Source organism: Drosophila novamexicana, unplaced genomic scaffold (genome assembly GCF_003285875.2).
Source record: "Drosophila novamexicana strain 15010-1031.04,08,12 unplaced genomic scaffold, DnovRS2.1 tig00004555-arrow-pilon, whole genome shotgun sequence".
NCBI lineage: Eukaryota > Metazoa > Arthropoda > Insecta > Diptera > Drosophilidae > Drosophila > Drosophila novamexicana.
In genome coordinates, this window is record NW_020825052.1 from 3,519,633 (window position 1) to 3,539,806 (window position 20,174).

Genomic DNA, 20,174 nt, shown 5'->3' on the forward strand with positions numbered 1-20,174 from the left:
ATTTGCCGCAATACCACAAACTTCATGTACTGCAACCTCCATTATTTGTGTACACTCGCGGTAAGCAAATTGTGCAACCTTTTCGAAGCGGACTTTACGAATTTCGCCTTTTGTTGCAACCAAACACACACACATATAAAAAAGCTAGTTGCACGTTGCCCGTATATACTAACTTAATAAATGTTCACATTTGATTTTTCGACTTGGTATGTGTGTTTATGCTGCCAAAAATACAAGAAAAACAAATAACGTTGATGTAAGAAACTGGTTTCACCTTAAAACAGCTGTGAGTATATAGAGACTTATGGGAGAGACATCTAACGTTCATACTAAACATGAAGAGCAACAGCAAAAGACTCGAAACAGTCAAAAGTGAAGTTGGCCAAGTGGCAGGTTGAAGCAGCAGCAGAAGACACAAACAAAATACTCATCATGCTCTAAGTAAACTCATTCCACATGTTTGCTTTTAATATTTTCATAGAATGTGAATCACAGTTTTGCGCCTTGCAAAATTTAGAGGAACACGGCACAGATAATATCACTGATAAGAACAACGAAAAGGTATTCTTCTCTCTCTCTCTCTCGCTCTCTGGTACTCATTTTTCCAATCGGCGGTAACTGGCTTTGAGAGAAAGACACACATCATCAATTGCAGCGAAGAGTTTTGTCCATTTCCACACTTCACTTCGCGCTTTTTGCACACTTTGCGTAATTTGACTCACTTGCGTAATTATTCTATCTGTCGCCGTGCAAAAGATTCGCGCATCCGCAAGATACATCTGTGCACTACTCTACTCTACTGCAGCTACTGGCATCAGCATGTGCTGACGTCTTCCAGGTCTCTTGGCCTTAGCAGCAGCTTGCGGCAACGTTAAAAACGTTGGCAACGTTTTGTAATTTTCGTTCGTTTCGGCTTTGACGCGGTGATTTTCTTGCTTTTCGTATTTTCTCGCTGCCAGCAGCTGTTGTTTACAGTTTGCCGCTCGCGCGCTCACTAAAAAAAGGCGCCGCCATGCGTCGATCGCTCCCAGAGATTGTTTCCGTCAGAGAATCGTCTCGGGTGCTGCTCAGCTGATGTCTTTGTTGTTGTTGTTGTTGTTGCTGTTGACGCTGCACGACGGAGTTAATTGGCCAAATGATAAAACTCCTCTCTGGCAAGCCCAGTAGGCCCAGGGAGATTTGTTTTGGGTAGTCAATTTCGTCGTTATGCACAGTCTGACATATATTTATTTACGTAAAACATTAGCAAATTAACTGAAATTTATTCTTGAGCAACTGTATATAGATATATATTAAATTCGTTGGAGCAATGTCTTCAGATAATACAAACGAAATGGCTGAGTCTGGGGACAAACAGAAACAGGAAGATATTGGTGATGCGGAACAGCCCACAACCTCCAAGCCGGAGCCGGATATTTTTAGTGAGATTGACAAGCGCTTGGGTTTGCTGCTAGACCGGGCCAATAAGCTGGAGTCCACGCTGAATCAGCTGAACGGCAAGTGCGCCACAGATGATCAGGAACTGGACGCAGACCTCAGCGATGAAGTGGGAGATGAAGAAGGCTTTGACGATGATACTGATATTGCGGCAACAGATAATTTGGATCTAGATGCTGCAGATAATGTTGCTCAGATTGATGACGTGACTGACAATCTCGAGAAAATCTATCTAGACATACAAGATGACTAGTTAAATGGATCGACGATACAATATACTTTGCAGCAAACCCCAACACGATTTCATACTCAAATGTCATGACATTTTAAATTATTATTTACAACAAACTGCTAAAGCAAAGCATCTCCCCACTCAGGAAACGTTTTAATAAATGTTGTCACAGGTTGAAAATGTAAAACACATCTCAATCTCATCTATTTGAGGGCATAAACTTATTTTAGGCTTTTAAAGAAATTTAAAGCTCGTTATTGACCATTATAGCATTAAAGCGCCATCTACAGAACGGTTGCCGTACTTAAATGGATTGCTTAGGTGTGCACTACCTTATCGACATTTAAACTGGTGGCTTAAATAGTCAACCCAACATAGCAGACAAGGTAGAGTGAATGGACCGCTTGCCATTAATATTAAAAGTGTTAAGCTTACATATATGTGCACTGCTTTATCGATCATTAAACTGGTGGCCCAAATATTCAACTCTAAAAAAACCGACCTAGTAAGTAGTAGAGTGAATCTGTCAGTACAGCAGATACGAAATGCGATTTTCAATAATTGCGATTGAAGCAAGTATTTTTATATATATATATATATATATTTTTTTTGTAAAAGGTTGCTTTAAAGAAAGATATTGTGATTAAAAGTAAAATATACCTAGCAGACTGATTGATTGATGATCAACGCACATCCTTGGAACTTGAGGGATGTATTCATATCCTATACTGAAACACCCTATATATATATTAGATATACATTTTTATATGTTATATAAGAATCGGTGGCACTCTAAATGTTAAAAATGTAACTATGCATTTTTTAGAAAAGTAGAAGCCTCATTTATTAATCCTCATTAGTTTCCACTGCTATGTTATTTATTTATTAAAATCGAGATTACATTTATAAATAAATAAGAAATAATAAGGGCCAAAATCACGTGCTACGTGCTTGAGTCAGAAGTGGTTCTTGCTTACTTCGTTTGAAGGTTTTAAGTAGTGTACATTGCATCTGTGTTTTGTATACAAATGCTTTTAAGTTATGCGAATCTATAAATTGGGTTGTTGAATCACAATATTTGTTTGGCTGGGCAAATTTGTTTCGCAAATAAAGTGGCATCGCCGAGTGCACTGATTGTCATTCATGATTAACCTTTTTTTATCGTATGCGATCAGCTGGACGCAGTGTTCATTTTGACCCAAGTTATTTGGTTCAAGACGGCCCCATCTAAGGTAGCTCGCAGCAAGACCTGTGGTCATTGACATGTACTTGGACTGCTCCGCGAGATCAGTTAGATCCGTCCAATAGCAGTTCCTTATATTTAATGCTCGTATCACTTCATCAAACTCTTGCGCATTTCGTAAACTAATCAAATGGGCACCCAGTTCACGACACTTGTGCACAGCCATAAACCAGTTGACTTTTCTCTTTGCCTCAATATAATAATATTTGGAAAGTATCCTTTTAAAAGGTCCCGTGTCTGCATAAAAGTCATTTAAGATCTCATGCACTTGGCTTATATTGGTAAGATTTCCTAAATAAAGTCAATTTGTTTATAAATGTTACTTTATTTCCATGAAATGCGTTGTGCGTTACCTATTCTATGAGAGAACGAGGATGCCCGAGTGTTGCCTTGCAACAAATAACAATAAACCGCCAGCACTAACAGTTTTGGGTCCATTTCGAGTCAATTTCAAATTGATACTCGCAATGCAGTTGCACAACAGTCACTAACTTATTTTCAGAGCAATCGACTTTAAATATACTTGAAGTATAGAATGATTTGCCGGGGTTGGCAACCAGCTTGTTGCATTTCATAGGCGAATAGTGAAGCAGAGAAACTAAGCCTTCAGTCTAGGAAAACAAGCACTATTCATTTAAAGTGGAAATTCATTCATTTTCGGAAATATAATCAGTCGACAAACTCTTGACATAAGTCATTGAAAGTAAATAATGTTTTTTACCTATTGTAAATCTATGAAAAATTAGTCTGCACTGGCAATACTTAACAAATGACTCAAGCTTTAATCAAAAGTCATAATATAGTATGTGTGTATGTGTATTAATATGTATGCAATCATTCGAGCTTTTCATTTCTTTACCAACATGTTTAGAAATTGATTTTGAAATAGTTTTATTATCAACATTTTCTGATCATAATAAAATTACCAATTAACAATTGTAACTGTGACGGGAGCATTTGATTCGCAAATAAATAAAAACCTCCCCGCACAGTTGTAATCATTTATAACAAGTTTAACATTGAAAAATATATAAGCACAATGTTCATTGTTATTCATATTATTGGGCTCGCCATAGTCCCCCATAAGATGGGTACTTTTACTAAGACCAGTTGAAATACATTTTTCTCAATAAGATCTGTTAAATCAATCCAATAAAATTCAGAGCTATTCAACTCATTTGAAATGGCCTTTAAATCCTCAGAGCTTTGAAAATTAACGAGATTTCCACCCATTTGGTGACACTTAACAGTTGCTTCAAACCAATTTACAGTGTTATTCTTCTCAATGTAGTAATATTTATCACCAATTCTTGTGAATGGTTCCGTTTCCGTATCAAAGCCATTGGAAATACCAATTTGGTGGCTAATGTGCGTACTTGTTCCTTGGAAATGGAAAACAAATCTTGCAATTACCAACTTTAAACTTCACTTTATCTAATCTATATTACCTTCCATTGAAGAATACCCCATTTGTAGCAATAAGCTACCAAATATTACGGACAATATTATGGAAAACATATCTGTACACTTTGAAAAGAATTTTTATAATGTTACTAAAACTGAGTTTGGTTCCCTTTTTATACTCTTGTATTAAAATGATTGGTAAATTTGCCTTTGTTCAGGATTAAATTTAAACAAATATGACACATTCGTTAATTTACACTGTGCGGACGCACATAATTAATAAGTTTGATAAGAACTTTTAGAAATATATAGATTTCTTTATACAGAACTCGGTTTCTGCTGCTATATGTTAAATTTTACGAAAGAGATTGAGGCTCAAAAACCAGTCCATTTTAATAATTTCTGATTAATGGAGATTGTTTCTATATTTTAAGTATACCCGATTGATAACCGATTGATATCCTCCCATTGATATACCACCAAAGTTGCCTTACCGCACTTACAGAATTATAATAATTTCTATTTGGTGATATTGGTTAATATTTTTAGCAGACCGGATCGTATTTACATTTTCGTCCCTTTGTAAATCCAGAATGCCCATAAGTTTTGTCAAATGATACGATTCAAATACAGAAGGCTTAAGTTTGATGTTAACATATAGAACAAGAGCATTAAATTTTCTATGCGATACTTTGCCCTAAGCTTTTTGTGATCATGTCTCTTAATCATTAAGAATTTCTTGCGCGATTTAACTTATTGCTTATTTTATAAGCGTTAAGTCTTGTATTGGAAACCACAGAGGTTACTCAATATTAAATAATTTGTCTTTTTCTCATTTATAATAGCTGTTAGAGCAAGCAGTGTAAACACTTGACATTCTGGCAAGCAGTGCCATCAGCTGATTGCCTACAGCAGCCTAACATTTTGTTGCTGTTAGTAGGCTCTCACTGTTTAATTCGATTTGTAGCTGCTTTTGTTAAATTGTATTTAAATTTATAAAAGTGTTAATGTTTGACAAACTCAACGAAGATTGCTGGCTTACCATTCTCAAGTATGTGAAGCTGAGCGATCAACTTGCACTGGCGCAAATTTCCAAGAGCCTGCAGTGCACTGTCCGATATCATTGGCAGCACCTCAAGGAGGCCTACTTGGACCGTGATGTTCTGGAGCACTTTGAGCAGCACCCAAATGAAATGCAGGAGTTCCTGCAGCTCGCCAGTGGAGCGCTGCAGCATTTGATACTGAAACAAGCCAGTAGAGCCCTGCTAGAGTCGTGGAAATCTTATAGATTTCCCAAATTGGTTAGCCTCAGCTGTGACTTGTGCTTTACCAGCCAAGAAGCGGCCGACGAGGAGACCTTGTTGCTGACTGAACTGTTTCCACATTTGACCAAACTGACGCTGCTGAGCAGCACCAGTGGTAGGCATCTATGGACTTGGGACAAGCTCGAGGAGTTGCATTTGATGTGCTGCGAATCGTTGGATACGGCAACCTTTGAGCAGATATTTAGCTCGATGCCATTACGCAAACTCACGCTCCTATTTTATGGTTACAGTGTTAATCTCGGCGAGGGCGTTCTGCCCGTCTCTAAGTGCGCTACGCTAGAGGAGCTTGTTATAGACGATCACCACTTGCTGGGCGCTTTCCTGCCCAACTTGCTGCAGCTGCCCAGGTTCCGTCGACTGGCCTTCTACACCCGTGACTATTACGAGGGGCTGCTTCTAACTGTGGCCAAGTTACGGCCGCTCAAGGTGAAATCGCTGCTGTTTAACGATGCCTTCTGGAGCAGCTCTCGTGTAAGCGATGCGATTATGCGCATGTCGAATCTGCGTTGTCTGGCGTTGTACGATGATGATATTGGGACGAAAGAGCTGTACAACATTTGCGCCAGACTGCCGCAATTGGAGGAATTGCATTTGATGAAAATGCGCGCATTGCCCACACCAACACAGCTGTGGGACATAGTAGCCGCATGCGAGACTTTAAAGGTCCTAAACTTATCTAGTAGCCAGCTGGACAAACAGTTTTTGGATCTGAGTGCCACATGCCTGGATAGAGTGTTAAAGAAGCGGAGTGCATCCTCGCCTTTTACTCTTCACCTCCACAACACTGTCCTTGATCGCAGCCCGAATAAGGTGCATAAATCTATATAGAAGAAGAAATAATCGGATTATTAACTGGCGCTACTTTATTTGCAGGTCTTCCCAGAACTCAATCATCAGAATCTGAATATTTCTTTTGAGGCAATCGATTTAAATATTTGGAGTTCGCGATTTGTAGAAATTGTATTTAACGCGTCTGTGGATTAAGTGTAGCATATTTCAAAATTAAATTTTAAATGTGCCTTTTGCTAACAAAACGGATTTAAACTCTATTTTTAATTTGACAGGCATAAATCCTCAAAGTTAGGATCAAGTCAATTTGTTTACCTTTAGAAAAAGTATTCAATAATTTTCACTGTTGTATTTCTTTTTAATACATACACATGAAAATAATACAATTATTAAAAATTATAAAAAAATCAAAAATAAATATACATAAATATTTAAGCTGTATCTGCTTAGCTTACAAATGCCATTGCTTGAAAACCGATTTGCTTTTGTTTTTTTTTTAGATGCGTCCCGGGGCTTTATAACTTATTTATATATATAATATTATATTATATAATCGTCATAATATAATATTGTATAACATATTTTGCTGGATAGCCCACTACAAGAGAGCTTGGGGCTTCGACGCATCTGATCATCGATTTTAAAAGAAGGAAACGTCAACTAAGATTCTAGATTACAGTTCAGTACAGTTAGAAATTAGTTATTGCTGCTAATGCTTGTTGTTGTTGTTAATTTAAATGGTTTAAATATGCTGGCAACTTTTACGTATATGCATGTTTGTATACATATTTATATATAGAATATGTATAAATATAATACAAATATAAGTTTCGCTTAGTATACGTCCTATAATGTTTATAGTTAATTTTTGCTAAACGATCACAATGAACAGGCACTCACACACAGGCACTCAAAAAACACATTCAAACATATTCATACACGCATTCATACGCTTACAGATTAGAATTTCGCACTTACGACTTAGGTTACTGGACTTAAATCATCTAAATGGGGGGAGGACTCGTTACGTATTCCTTTTCTTTATACAGTGATGGGCAACAGTTTCCAAAGCTCGCAATTCTGAAGTCGGTTCCAATATTCGATGCATCCCGATATCGAATTGATTTGATTTGATTTGATTTCGACTTGTTGCGTTTTGAAAGGGTTGTCCATAACTGGGGGTCTCTTTTTTTCTCATTGCTTTTTCATTGCTTTGACAAAAGTTTTTATAAAATTTTGGACTTGCATTTCGTATAAAAGAAGTTCTAATAACATTTTTGTTTCATGGATGAATGACTGAGAGGTGTGGGCGTGCAGCGGACATGGGGCGTGATATGTTCCACCTCTGCTGCACTTGTTCGCTTGCTCGCTTTGCTTTCATTGTGGGCAGCGTTTTAAATAATCACAGCAAATCGGCGCAGACGCCACCGAACCACGCCATATAAAGAGGCAGCAAATAGACGACCAGAGCCCGACGCAGCGTCATCTTCTCCGGTGCATTGGAGGTGCGCGTGGCGCCGTCTGTTGAGGAGTTGTGGCCGGTGTCATCATCATCATCGTCGTCGCCATTGCTAGGCTCATCCAGATCATTATGATCGTGGGTCACGTGCGTGTTATGCACCAGCGGATTCTTGTCATCCACATTGGGACGCAAGGTGTGGGTGGTAACGGACGGATTTGTATCCTCATCATCATCGTTATCAGAGTCTACACGCACTGACGGATGCTCCACGTCCGGCTTGTGGCTGGGCTCAAACGAACCCAAGCCAGAGCCCTCGTCATCGTCTTCATCATCCTCGGAGCCCGAACCGGAGCCAGCGCCGCTGCCCATATAGGGTTCCTCTGCAATTTAGATAAACATTAGCCCAACTAATATCTCAACTGCACACAGTTCACTTACCATGCTCGCTCCAGTCCACATCCTGGCCGTTGTAGGCGTTGCGCAAATGGGTGATTGCATTCTTCAAATGGAACAGCTGCGTGGACATCTGTGCAGTTTGGCGCGTGCTCGCTGGATTGCCGCTAAATTCGGGATTCGAGCCATGCTCCGTGGTTACTGCGTGCATATATCTAATGGGTGATGGCAATTAGCAATGTGTGGAGTCGGAGGAGCTCGCAACTCTTACCTGTCTATCGTATGTCCATTCCAGCACATGCCATCCACATCGGACGAGGCGGCAATGTCCTCATTGCTGCATATCGAAATCGGCAGGTTTGACCAAAACTTTTTGTAGTCCTTCACACGCTGGCGTATATCCCGCACAACCTTGTCAAGAATGGGATCCCTGCTGCCGCCATTGTTGTCACCATCATCGTTGTCATTGTCATTGCGATTGTTTTGCTGCTGCTGCTGCTTGCGTCGCTGCTGCTGCTGCTGTTTCCGGCGCTGCTGCTGGCGCTTGTTGCCGCCTCCATTGCCATTCACGGGCACGCCCTGCTCCTGCGACTGCTGGGCCGACGATTCTTGCGAGCCTGGCTCGGCGGCACGTCGCTCGCGCAGCACGATTGCCTCATCCAAGGTGGCGTCAATGTCGAGTGTGTCCGTTTCCGGCGCGCTATCTGCGCGCAGTTCCTGCACAGCGGCAGCAGAAGGTGCCAGCAGAAGTTTGGGATTAATGGAGCGCTTGGTACGTCCCAATGTGGGTTTGCCACAGCCCTGGAACACCCGATTGGTGATGTCCTGACCGGAGTCCTGAGAAAATGAGCAGGGCATTATGTTAGAAATTGCGATTTATTGAGTTGAATAGTCAAAATTCATAGTATAATCATATAGTAGAAGAAAAACCATGCCACAACCTGAAATCAAAAAAGATCCTGCTTGATTTCGTGGTTGGTGATTCTAAAAGTGTAACCCAAGGCAGTTACTCTCAAACTGCTATTAGGACATGAATTCATGGGGTTTGGGGGGGCACAACTGGGCTTCGCGTATTTTTTCATCATTTATAAGCTTCTCCAAGCTCCTAATATATCATTTAGATGCCATAGGAATTAACGGTCGAAGACTAAGTTCTTGTATGAAATGAATTTTGGATAATTTGCAAATTAGTTTTTTTGCTTTTAAAATATTTTCACAAAACTCAGTAATAAAGATCTTCAATATTCTCTTCATCTATATATTAGCGAATTTATATATATATATGCTTTCAACTTTACAAACAGTTATTTCAGGGTATTGGGAAATGTGAAAAAACGTGTGTAACAACCAGCTTACCCTTTGACATATATAATCGCAGCTCTATAAGCAATTCCAAATGCACGATCTGACTTAATTTTCAATTGGAGTGCGGAAGATCTAAGGGCTTGTTGAGAGCGAATTGTACAACTGCATAGTCGCGGCATACAAACAGATATTTATAAATGTATTTTACACAAAGATAAGCTACATATATGTTTGATTTACTACTCCTGCAAGCCGTGAGACCGTCAATTAATTGTAAGGCTGCCTGGGCCGGTGTGGCCTTATCGGCAAGGTTTATCTGCAGGCGGTAATTGTTGACACGACGACTACTTTAAGTTAAGCATGGAGTCGGCAAACAGTTTCGACTACTATATACAGTTGCTGGGGTTAGGTATAGTATCTAAGTAGCGCTTATCTAAGAGTCCGTCAACACGCCGCTTTGGGCCTATCCCAACTATTAAGCACAGCTAACTGTAATCGGTGAATTAAGAGCTGTTTGTAATCTCTGATTTGCTAAAAATAAACGACGAAATGGTAAAAAAAAACTAATAAGAATTAAATTAAAAACTATTTTGCTTGCGCCGTTTGGCCTTTTATGAGGCCGACACAAAGTAAAAACACAAAATAAACACATTAAAAGCTGAACGCCGCACTACAATAACAACAGAGTCAGCAAAAACAACAGCAACAAAAGGCACACACACACACACACACACACACACATACTCGCATAGAACAAACAACAAACAAAGTAGAAATGTATAAATTTTAAATGGAAATATAAATTAAATTCATATGGGAACCAAATGTTGTGCAAATAAATCGTTAAAATGGCAAACAAAACATAAGAATCAGAAGACGGAAAATGGCACCGGGCGGGGGGAAATAAAAATGGGGTGGCGAGGGCAAACGGGGCCTTGAAATATTACAGTAATCAAAATTCAATAAGTTATGAGCATTATTCATATGTAAATATTTCTGGCATCTTATGCATAATAATTGTTGAATGGCAATGTACAATAGGAGCTTGGGATTATTAAATCAAAACTAGAAATCGATATCGGACGATGTAGAGTGGACAAATTAATAAGTAGAAAGATGAGACAATCAAATCGAAAAAATGATATTCTTGAATAACTAACGAAATTCGATTTAGAAATTCGCGACAACTGCCAATATTAAGCGGTTTTCCCATACTTATTCTTTGGGATCGGGTCAGTCAGCTATTCAAATGAGCATGGGCCATCCCGTCATAAGCTACACGGACAGCTTTATATTTATTATAAACTGAAATCAATGGCCATAAAAATAAAGAATCAGCAGCTGTTAGCCAAACGAGTTGAGTTCAAAACAAGCAAAGGTTATGCGGAAATACTCAACTTAAATGATACCCTATAACTCAGGTCTAACTCATTGCCAAAGATCTTTCGCATGCGTGATTGGACTTTGAAGACAAACGTTTGGCCGGGCAAAGCCAGATAATGCCAACATAACTATGTCTTCCTGATTGGCAATGTCTGAGCTGTATCCTTCTGTTTTTTATATACTCTACTATAACCTGTTTAGGGTTATTGCGGAGGTGGAGGAGCACACACACCTGGAAATTCATGATGGCCTCGGAGATTTTGATGTTTATGGGCTCCACAACCATCACAATGTTGAACGAGCCGAGCATGCGTTCCGCCACCTTGTCCATGGCCAGGGCAAAGTTCTCCCACTCGGTGTCGAACTCGTGCAGGTAGTGTAGACAGCCCTTGATCACATTTACGCAGTAGTTGGTGCAGGGCTTTTCCGTGTAGCCCTTGCAGGCGCCGCAGTGTTGCATTTTAGTCAGCGCGCCCGTGCAGTCCGGATTGAGTCGAATCTGAATACAGGCAAACACCGAGTTGGTATTAATCAAATAAAAATTCGATAATATTTCATTCACTTACGGTTAATATTCTTTTGGAGACCTCGGCGGCGGTGGCCAGGGCCTGTCCGTAGGTGCGTGTGGCCACAAAGGATCGTTTGATTTGAACTGAAAGCTTGTCGGGCACATCGCCGAATGGCTTCAGTTCCTTCATGTGCTCGCTGACGCAGCGCATGTATCTGGAATACGTGTTGAAAAGAAGAAAACAAAAATGTTAGCAAAATATTTTCATTGGCGTTGAGCGGAAATCTGCCCATGTAAATGGCAAGAGCTGAACGCCCTGCTGTTTCCACCTCCTCGATTTCTGCCTTTGTCTACGCAGATTCTTATGTGGAAAGAATAATATAAAGCATAAAAAGTTGGCTGACTGACTGCTCCACTGCTCGCCATGTGCTGCATGTTGCACGCTGCACCTCCTGGCCATGAGCCATGACAGCTGCTGCACTTGTATGGCTGCCACGAATTGCAGCTGTCTGTTTGCCCCCGCCCCGGCAGTTGCTCAACAGGCGACTGGACGCCAGAGGCGTCAGCTGCCCAAGGCGCTGACTTCGCAAGTCGCCAACCTTTTCGCCAGCATACAATTTTCAGAAATTACTGAAAGAGTGCGCGTTGAGAGAGAAGTCTATTGTAAGAGCTACATTCAAAAGCAGCTCATCAAGTGGTGCTCTAGAAAGGATTGCTATGCCAAGCGATTCGAATCAGTCCACTGCTGCAAGTTATGTTGCTATTCGATTAGCAACCTCACTGAGATACGGATTATTTGTTGACCTTCAAAGCGAATATATCGCTCCCTAGCACATATCAAAAAGTATATTCCTCAGCCCGTGTCAGCTGGAAAAGCAACCCCTACATTAAGTGCAGCACACTCGTTGTTCGAACTGTGAACTCAATCCTGGGCTCTGGTCGGCGCACTGGCGACGCGCCGACCAACCGCATACAGCAAACAACAAATAACAAGCAGCAAGTGCCAGCAATTACGCGACGTCGTCGTTGTCCATGGCAATAAACGGACAATGTGCCAAAGCACGTACGACAAACTGAAGCGATGACAATAAAAACGAATTGCAGAGAGCGGCGACGACGACGACGGTGGCGGCGGCAGCAATTGGAAAGCGTGTGGGTAACACGAGCCGAGCCAAGGATGGGGCGTTGTAGCTGAACCTGAAGCCACAGTCATTTGGCCAGGCACGCGGAACAATTCGCCAAGCCGACGCAAGGAACGGGTCCAGGGCAATGAGCCAAGTGGGCGCAATTTAGCGTGCCGTAGGAAATGCGACCAGCTGGCGCAGGAATTGCCTCCAAGTGGGAGCATACACAAAATATATGTAGTGGGAGTACATCCACATTACGATTACGTTGGTAGCACACAAATAAATAGATGTATGAAACTGCAGATGCTTGATTAGCTGGTCGAGTTGATTCTCTGTGTGGGATGTCTCCAAGATGTTAATTATTAAATATCCCACTAAAAGTTATCTTTTCATGTGTGCCTTATTCGTGGATGATACACCTACTCTCTTCTATTCTACTTGGGCCGAACTCCAGAAAACGGAAGACAATATTCACTACGTTCAGATTATGTACTCGAAAATCATACATAAACACCAAAAGAAGCGAAATCTAAGCTTTCAATAATGGTTGTTAAATGAGGTTTTTCTTTAGAACTGTTTTTCTGGTTCTAACTCAATTTAAATAGCTTCTTCTTTTTAAATATAGATAGATATTAAGCAGATTTACACTAATCTTTGCACTGCACTGATAGAGTACTTTGTCTTCGTTATTTTAGGTACTGAATTCGCGCATTTCCTAGTTAAGCGTTTCAACCGCAGGCAAGCGACAACAATAAAACAAAAGGGCAATTCAGCCCATAGACTGAGAGCTGAAATTGCACACCAGAAGAGTCAGTTAGGCAGACGGCAATTCAGCAGGCATCCAGTCAGCGTCAAAGATTCGTCAAAGCTTTCAACAGTCGTTGGCTTGACTCAGCCAGTCAGCCAGCCAGTCAACCGTTGACGCTCGACACTTTGCGGTTTCACACGTCTGTAGCTCCAAATCTGTCAGTCGTCGAGGTTTTGGGGACAGGGGAGAAGGTATTCGATTACTATTATGCATGAATATGGGTACTCACTTTTCGTCAAAGGCATACTGCGCATTGAGCACAGTGAACATCTTTTGGTAGAGCGTGCTAAAGAACTTGTCCATCACGTCCAATAGATCGACCCGTCCGCGGGCATAGTAGTTCTCCAGTTCGTTGAACAGATCCGAAAAGACGTACGAATGCTGCTGATAGATAACGCCATATGTGCGCGTGAACATCATGTTGAACTGGGCTTTCGAATCCAGCAGCAACTTGCGAAAAATATCTGCAGAGAGCCAAAGTGATACAAGAAGAGATACATTAGAAGAAAATTAAGGAAAATTCTTGGGCGTTTGTCTTCTTGTGTTTTATTGAAATGGGCCACATCCGCTATCCGACTAAATGTTTCGTGGTACTATTCTTAAATAGTTGTGGCAACTGCACTCGCGGTTGCTGCTGCTACTACTGCATCCGCTGCACAAAATAAATCTCAACATCCGCATTGTCGCCTGCCACATTTCTCTCCCTCTCCCTGTCCCCTACTCTCTTTCTCTGTCCATCTCTACAAATCGATGTCTGCTTTTGTGTCTTCTATGTAACCCGAACCACGCATGATCAATAGCATTGAACTAGACCACTTGACACCCCACAAATAGTTACAAATCTGTGAACTGTGATCTATAATCTGTGAGCTGTCTACATGCAATTAGAATCGGTTTTAGTTGATGGCTTCAAGTGGCTGTCGAGGGATATTTCTTGTTAGTTTGTGGCTAACTTACCATTAAATTTGGTTGCCTTGCCGCCCAGCAGACCAGACATTTTGGTTATCTGCTCCTTGGTGTGCCATTCCAACTGTTGGCGGGATTGCGCCGCCATGCGAGACTCCATGTTGTAGGTGCAGCATGTGCCCACCGAGGGCGACTCACAGTACCGTAGCACGCGTTCTGCAAAACCAAAATAAAAGAAGGGAAACCGAATTAGTATTTGACTAATGTAAGCTGCACACACAGAATTCAAATGATATATACTTTTTATAACGGTTTTCATGCCAAAGTTAAGATAGGACAAGATCGAATGAAAGTTATAGAAGGATCATCGTTTACAGCGGTCTTTAGCTCCATTTAAAAAATAAAACTTAAAGACCAATAAAAACTAATAATCAACAATGAGAAAACTTGAAGTACCTCGCGAAATCCCCAGCTGACTTTGACGTCGTCTCAGGATTGCAAACGCCTTTTCCTCATTCCGAAGCATGAACTTGTTGAAAATTACAAGCGTGAAGCTGCGAAAAATCATATTATAGCCAATATTCCCTGTGTTTTAGCTTGGTGCAACAACTGCCTTTGTGTTAGAGACTCGACTTTTATCAACTAAACAAACGGCAATCTTAACCTTAACATTTATACTAAAAAGATCCGTAACACCAATTTTCATAATCTAGTTAAATGTACCCATATAGTTAAATAGACAGCATAACGGACTGGTTTTGTAATGCATCAACTTGAACGATATTGGGACCACCATAAAGCAGCTTCCGTCTGTTCTGTCTGTGCTGTTTGTTGATTAGGGCCCGCATCAGTGGACACAAGTATTTCAAAGCACTGAATTCCTAGCGTTTTATTTGTTTGAACATTAGAGAACAACAACTGTTGGATGCATTTCATTTGTTTGCTGGTCACTAAACTAACCAGAAGGCATAACAAACATCAGCAGCTCATGAAGATTCCAAGAACTGGAACCTGCCACAGCCGTTGCAGTCGAAGTAGTCGTCGCCACTGGCACTTGACATGGTAACCAAAAACCCAGAAACCAAAGGCTGGCTAGCAAAACCAGCTAACTGCGTGCCACTCCAGAGGCTGCTTGGCATTTTGTTCATTCGGCAGAAAAGTAAACGATGCGTTCGCTACCGTCAAAGCGGCGAGTAACCGTAAGCGTAACCCGAACCCACGGATACGGGCTTGGCGGACCTCATTGAGGCCTGAATAAGTTGCCATGATTCTAGATGCTTTTCCGGGCATATTTACGCAAACATTTAACACGTTCAGGTAGTTGAGGAGAAAACTATTCGAAGTCGATAAATGCATAGTATGCATTAGTTCCATATACCGAAATAATCATTTTCAATTGTGCCCCCCTTTGCCCCACCAACAGCAAAGTCTGGCATTTTTTTCGGAGTTTTATAGCTTGAACTTTTGTTTATTTAGACAATTCTCATGAATGGATAGAGACGGGCGCTGCATACAGTCCAAAAGTTTAACACTAATTGAAAGCAAACATGTTGATTTAGAATATCGTTTTTCCTATACCCTTTGCTGAAGTGTACTATAATTTGGACCCAAAAGGTGTAATGCATTAGAGTACACTTGGGACTGTTTGAGCTCTGATGGAATGGGATTAAATACAGGTGCCAATGTATGGAGGAATTGGTTGCCAAAAGATATTTAATAAAATAACTCATTAGCTCATAAGCTGCACTTGATAACTTGTAAGAAATGTAACCTGCAATAAATTCATTTGAAGGAAAGGGTATTCAACATACGGCAGCAGGAAAACATATTATTTTCCATATATACTAGGTATTTACTGCTAGCTGTTTCATTAGCTGTTTCTGTAGCTGCACACTTGACTTGGTCGGTGCTCATAAATTTTTGCTGCCCAGTTAAATGCATCATCTCCATGCACAGTGCATAGAGAATTGAATAGAGGACTGTGTTTTTGTATTTTGTGTATTTTGTTTATTTCCAATATAAATTTAGCTACAATACTTTCGTGCACATCTTGTAAACAAAGTTGTGTTCAGATGCGTTCCGCTGCCAACATGGTGGCGTTCTTTTTTTGGGGGTGAGGCTCTGTTGGGTTTTATGGTCTGTACTAATTGTTATGTTGCACAAGATATGAATTAAGTGTAGCATGGGGCAACACGGAGTCGGAGTCAGGCGATGCCTTTGCTTATCTAAATTGGCTCGTTACCAACGGCAGCAATTGTGGCCGTTGAGGATTTCCCTTAACTGTCTGACAGCGTCTGTGACTGGCATGGATAATGTGAAGCTGTCTCTGCTTTTGGTATCCCAGTTAATTGAATTGTGGCTGATGAAGTGCCTAGGACTTGATTAAACTAAATGGTGCCTAAAGCAGGCAGAGAAGCGAATCCTTCATCTGATATCAGCTGCAAGCAAAGGCGGAAACCTCACACCATTAACTGTCTACACGAAATATTTGCCATAAACCTAACCACACACATTCCACTTAGGATCGATAAATCGTTGCTGAAATCGATGTTAAAATAACATTTGGGTCTTAAAGTAATGACGCGCTGTTTGCCATTTTTTATGAATTGCCGCATAATTTCTACGCAGACAACAATAGAAGAGCACATGCATAGCAAATGTGGCCATGAGGCGACGGCAGGAAGGTGTCATGAACATAATAAATGACCTTAAATTACCGATATAGCATTTTTCTCTTCTTTTTTTTGTGGCTTTTAGCTGACTCGTCGCAAAAGCACCCTGTTGTCTAATAGAAAACTCCAGCTTGCGCTTGATAAAAAGTAAGCTGGCAAAGCAATTTCTCTAACGCCATGCCACCACCCAGGCCAAGCAGAACACCACCCACCCCTGGTATTAAACAGGCTAGACCTGGGTCATATGTTCTTCTTGTTGTTGTCGTTGTTGTTGTTGCTTTTGGCTCAACACACGCTATTTATTTAGTTGCCGGGGTGCACACCGTGCTCGCTTCGTCAGTCCAAAGTGAAAGCAGCGGAGCGAAATTCATTTCAAATGATTTACTGTAACGATCAACAAACGACTCCTGCGGCGACCATGGGACACGGCAGCCACCCCTAAGGCGACCAACGCATCTACCAACAAAATGTTAAAAGGGTGCGAAAGTTTGGCAACGCTTCTCGCATAGATAACAGCGAGGGGAGAGACTTTGCTGGGCGGTCAGAGTGTCTAGCAGGTGTTTTCTGTTACTCCCCTGTTGGCATTAAGTTTGAGGCTGTGCAAGAGATATTATATTTTTGGCACACAACCCCCTCGGAAATATAAAGCAGCCCTTAGCAGACACTCAGTCTCGCCTTGACCCCAAAGTTCAATCAAAACAATGGGACAAAGTAATAGGACTGAGGTTACAAATTTTTATATATAACAAAATTGTTATAAATTTACTATCTGAATAGTGATTTTTGTAATAATTAGCTCATTATTTTGCCTAGTTAAAGTATTTATTTCGACTAAAGATATTTTACATCTGATATTAACAACATCTAAAGAAGAAAAACTGTTTAATTCGATTGAATATCGAGGATTCGTCAAAAATAAAATTATTATTATTATAATGCAAATCAAGTATAACAATAATTGTTTTATTATATATTTTACTCGATAAAATCAAAATTGGACCGGATCGTACGTAAGTTTGTTATACAACAAATTTAATATTTGTAACATTCTGTTTTCAGTTCATGGAAAATGCTCCATTTCCATGCTGACAAAGTTTTCCCATTCAACCTTTTCAAATTATACTCTCCCTATCGCACTCTTGGCCCTCCACTTGGCGATAAAAGCGCAAACGGGCAACATTTGAAAACAGTTTGCGAGTGAAAAGCCCAGCCAAAAACAAACAAAAGCAACAACAACTACAACAACAATCACAATTTATATGTAGCGAGACAAAAGCAGACACCAAAACTAAGAGCCACCACCCCTGGAAAAAAGGAAACCAGAATTTCCCCGCACCCTGTCCAGAGATTTCGACCAAACTTAACTTTTGAGTTGAGTTTCAATGGGCACTAAAATGCTGAGCGGGACAAACAGTCAAAGAGATAGAACGGGACAGAAAGAGAGAGCACACTAGCAAAACTCACTCATCGCTTCGTCCTTTTTGGCTTGGCACAAAAATGCGACGCGGCAACTTTAACAGGCGCCCAGCAAATAGCAGCTGGCGGCAACTGTTGCACTGTGCAAAAGGGAAATGAATAGCCAGACAGTTGCCGGCTCGAGAGTGAGAGATTAGGAGCGGGCAGAGAGGCAGAGAGAGAGAGAAAGAGTGAGAGAGCGCATGCTATCCGAGAGAGCGCCAGCCATCGAAAGGGGTCGTTGCACGTATGAAGTAAAGCTTTCACTTTCAATAGGGTTGCACTTTGCGGCGTTGTGCGATTGTGGCGCTGGAGACTGGGTTGCGATTGGGCTGGGGTAGTTGATAGTGCGGCGTGCAAACAAAATGGTTGATACGCCAGCTAACGCCCAAAGCAGTCGGCGACCCCACCGTCTGGCAAGGAAATTGCATTAACAGAACTTCTCCCCAGACGCAAACATCAAGCCAAGACATGCCTCAAAAGGTTAAGCAATCTGCGTGTTTTGTCTATAAAATTTCCCATCCCAGTTTTCTCCTTTTTTTTTTGTTTTTCCTTCGGGCTGCTTGCTTAATTTGACTTCAATTTCCGCTTGCTTTTTTAGCATTTTCTGAAATGTGCCTGCTTTACTGTATGCTTATGGTAATGAGTTTTAATTAGGCGCACAGCAATGCGAGAGCAGCGGCACAGTCCGAACCGAGCCGAAGGCCGCACCACACCACCCACCAAGCAACCACCCGGACTGGAACTGGGCCTGCAAGTAAGTAGTTATGGGGTTGAGTTTTTGGGTTCGGGTACGGACGTTTTATTAAGTGTAAAAAGTGTGCTTTTTTTTGCTCGTTAATTTGAAAATGGAAATTTGAAAATTGTGATGCAACAGCTGCCACTAAGAACGAAAATTTGTTCAAGCTATACAGAATTGGGTCAGGCACAGCAAGGAACAAATCATTTTAGAAAGAGGCCTATCAAGTTTTCTAAAACAAATTTAAATTGCTGGCCCGCCACTTTTCGTAGGACCACTTGCCGCAAGCTCCACACAAAAATTAAAGTGCTTTATGCAATCGCAATACAAATTAATCGTAGTTTTTAGGACTTCATGTGGATCTGAGTTTACAATTTTAACACATAGCTCAGTTGCCACCCGCAGCCAACCGGTGCGCCAGAAGAAAAACAAAATCAATAACAACAACGTTTCCTTAGATAAAGATGCAACAAAAATAACTACAAATATTTGGCTCGCGCATTGAATCGCACTCAATTAATTTTACAGCACTGGAGCTATCGCCTGCCAAAGCAGAGGAAAAGCGGAAAACTTTGCACAATATCCAAGCGGGTGCAATTTGTGTTTATAATTAGACTAATTGATACAAAAGAAAAACAAGAAAAAACTGCTGTCTTTAGCACACCGAAGATTAAATACCCTTGTAGACAAAAACTATAACAGATTCTTTCTATAGAACTATATAATATGTCAGCTCGATGCTGATAAGATTTATAAATATAGTGAAATACAAGCAAATCGCTTATACAAGAATATATTTTTAGACCGATCGTCCCTATGATTTGGTACCCGTGATTGTAGTACCCGAGAAAAAGACGGAACTTTGCAAAGTTTCATCACAAAGACTGGTTTGTATAGGAACAGTTAGCTGTACTTGGCTATATTGACTTGGTTATTGATAATGTTTAAGAATTTATTTTTATTATGGGATCCGAGATATCTCTTTT

At 40.9% G+C, this 20,174-nt stretch overlaps 4 protein-coding genes across 5 annotated transcripts in view; 1 reads left to right on the forward strand and 3 right to left on the reverse strand.

Annotated features, from left to right (window-relative positions):
- The window catches only part of LOC115770471 (venom dipeptidyl peptidase 4), a 73,147-nt gene extending 72,028 nt beyond the window's left edge, over window positions 1–1,119 (reverse strand). Inside the window, exon 1 of the mRNA XM_030715751.1 lies at window positions 723–1,119. The gene's annotated coding sequence lies outside the window, so the exon portion shown is untranslated. The remainder of the gene's footprint in view (window positions 1–722) is intronic.
- A 1,531-nt stretch (window positions 1,120–2,650) lies between these two features.
- Window positions 2,651–3,373, reverse strand: LOC115770421 (C-type lectin 37Db-like). The gene is made up of 2 exons (XM_030715687.1): window positions 3,266–3,373; window positions 2,651–3,203 (listed from the first exon to the last, which is right to left on the reverse strand). Exons 1-2 carry the CDS (start codon window positions 3,348–3,350, stop codon window positions 2,719–2,721), a joined length of 570 nt encoding a protein of 189 aa, XP_030571547.1. The 5' UTR covers window positions 3,351–3,373; the 3' UTR covers window positions 2,651–2,718.
- Window positions 3,374–5,258: 1,885 nt separating this feature from the next.
- On the forward strand, window positions 5,259–6,716 carry LOC115770045. The gene is made up of 2 exons (XM_030715128.1): window positions 5,259–6,451; window positions 6,515–6,716. Exons 1-2 carry the CDS (start codon window positions 5,324–5,326, stop codon window positions 6,623–6,625), a joined length of 1,239 nt encoding a protein of 412 aa, XP_030570988.1. The 5' UTR covers window positions 5,259–5,323; the 3' UTR covers window positions 6,626–6,716.
- Window positions 6,717–6,801: 85 nt separating this feature from the next.
- The window catches only part of LOC115770044 (glypican-4), a 42,917-nt gene continuing 29,544 nt past the window's right edge, over window positions 6,802–20,174 (reverse strand). Inside the window, exons 1-8 of one of the 2 annotated variants that reach the window (XM_030715126.1) lie at window positions 14,779–14,940; window positions 14,374–14,538; window positions 13,646–13,880; window positions 11,540–11,696; window positions 11,206–11,472; window positions 8,557–9,122; window positions 8,331–8,500; window positions 6,802–8,272 (exon numbers count right to left, since the gene is read on the reverse strand). In XM_030715126.1, coding sequence (XP_030570986.1) covers window positions 7,833–8,272; window positions 8,331–8,500; window positions 8,557–9,122; window positions 11,206–11,472; window positions 11,540–11,696; window positions 13,646–13,880; window positions 14,374–14,538; window positions 14,779–14,890 — 2,112 coding nt within the window. In that variant the 5' untranslated portion in view covers window positions 14,891–14,940 and the 3' untranslated portion in view covers window positions 6,802–7,832. Of the gene's footprint in view, window positions 8,273–8,330; window positions 8,501–8,556; window positions 9,123–11,205; window positions 11,473–11,539; window positions 11,697–13,645; window positions 13,881–14,373; window positions 14,539–14,778; window positions 14,941–20,174 lie in introns of those variants that run through there. The other variant, XM_030715125.1, reaches the window with a different exon arrangement.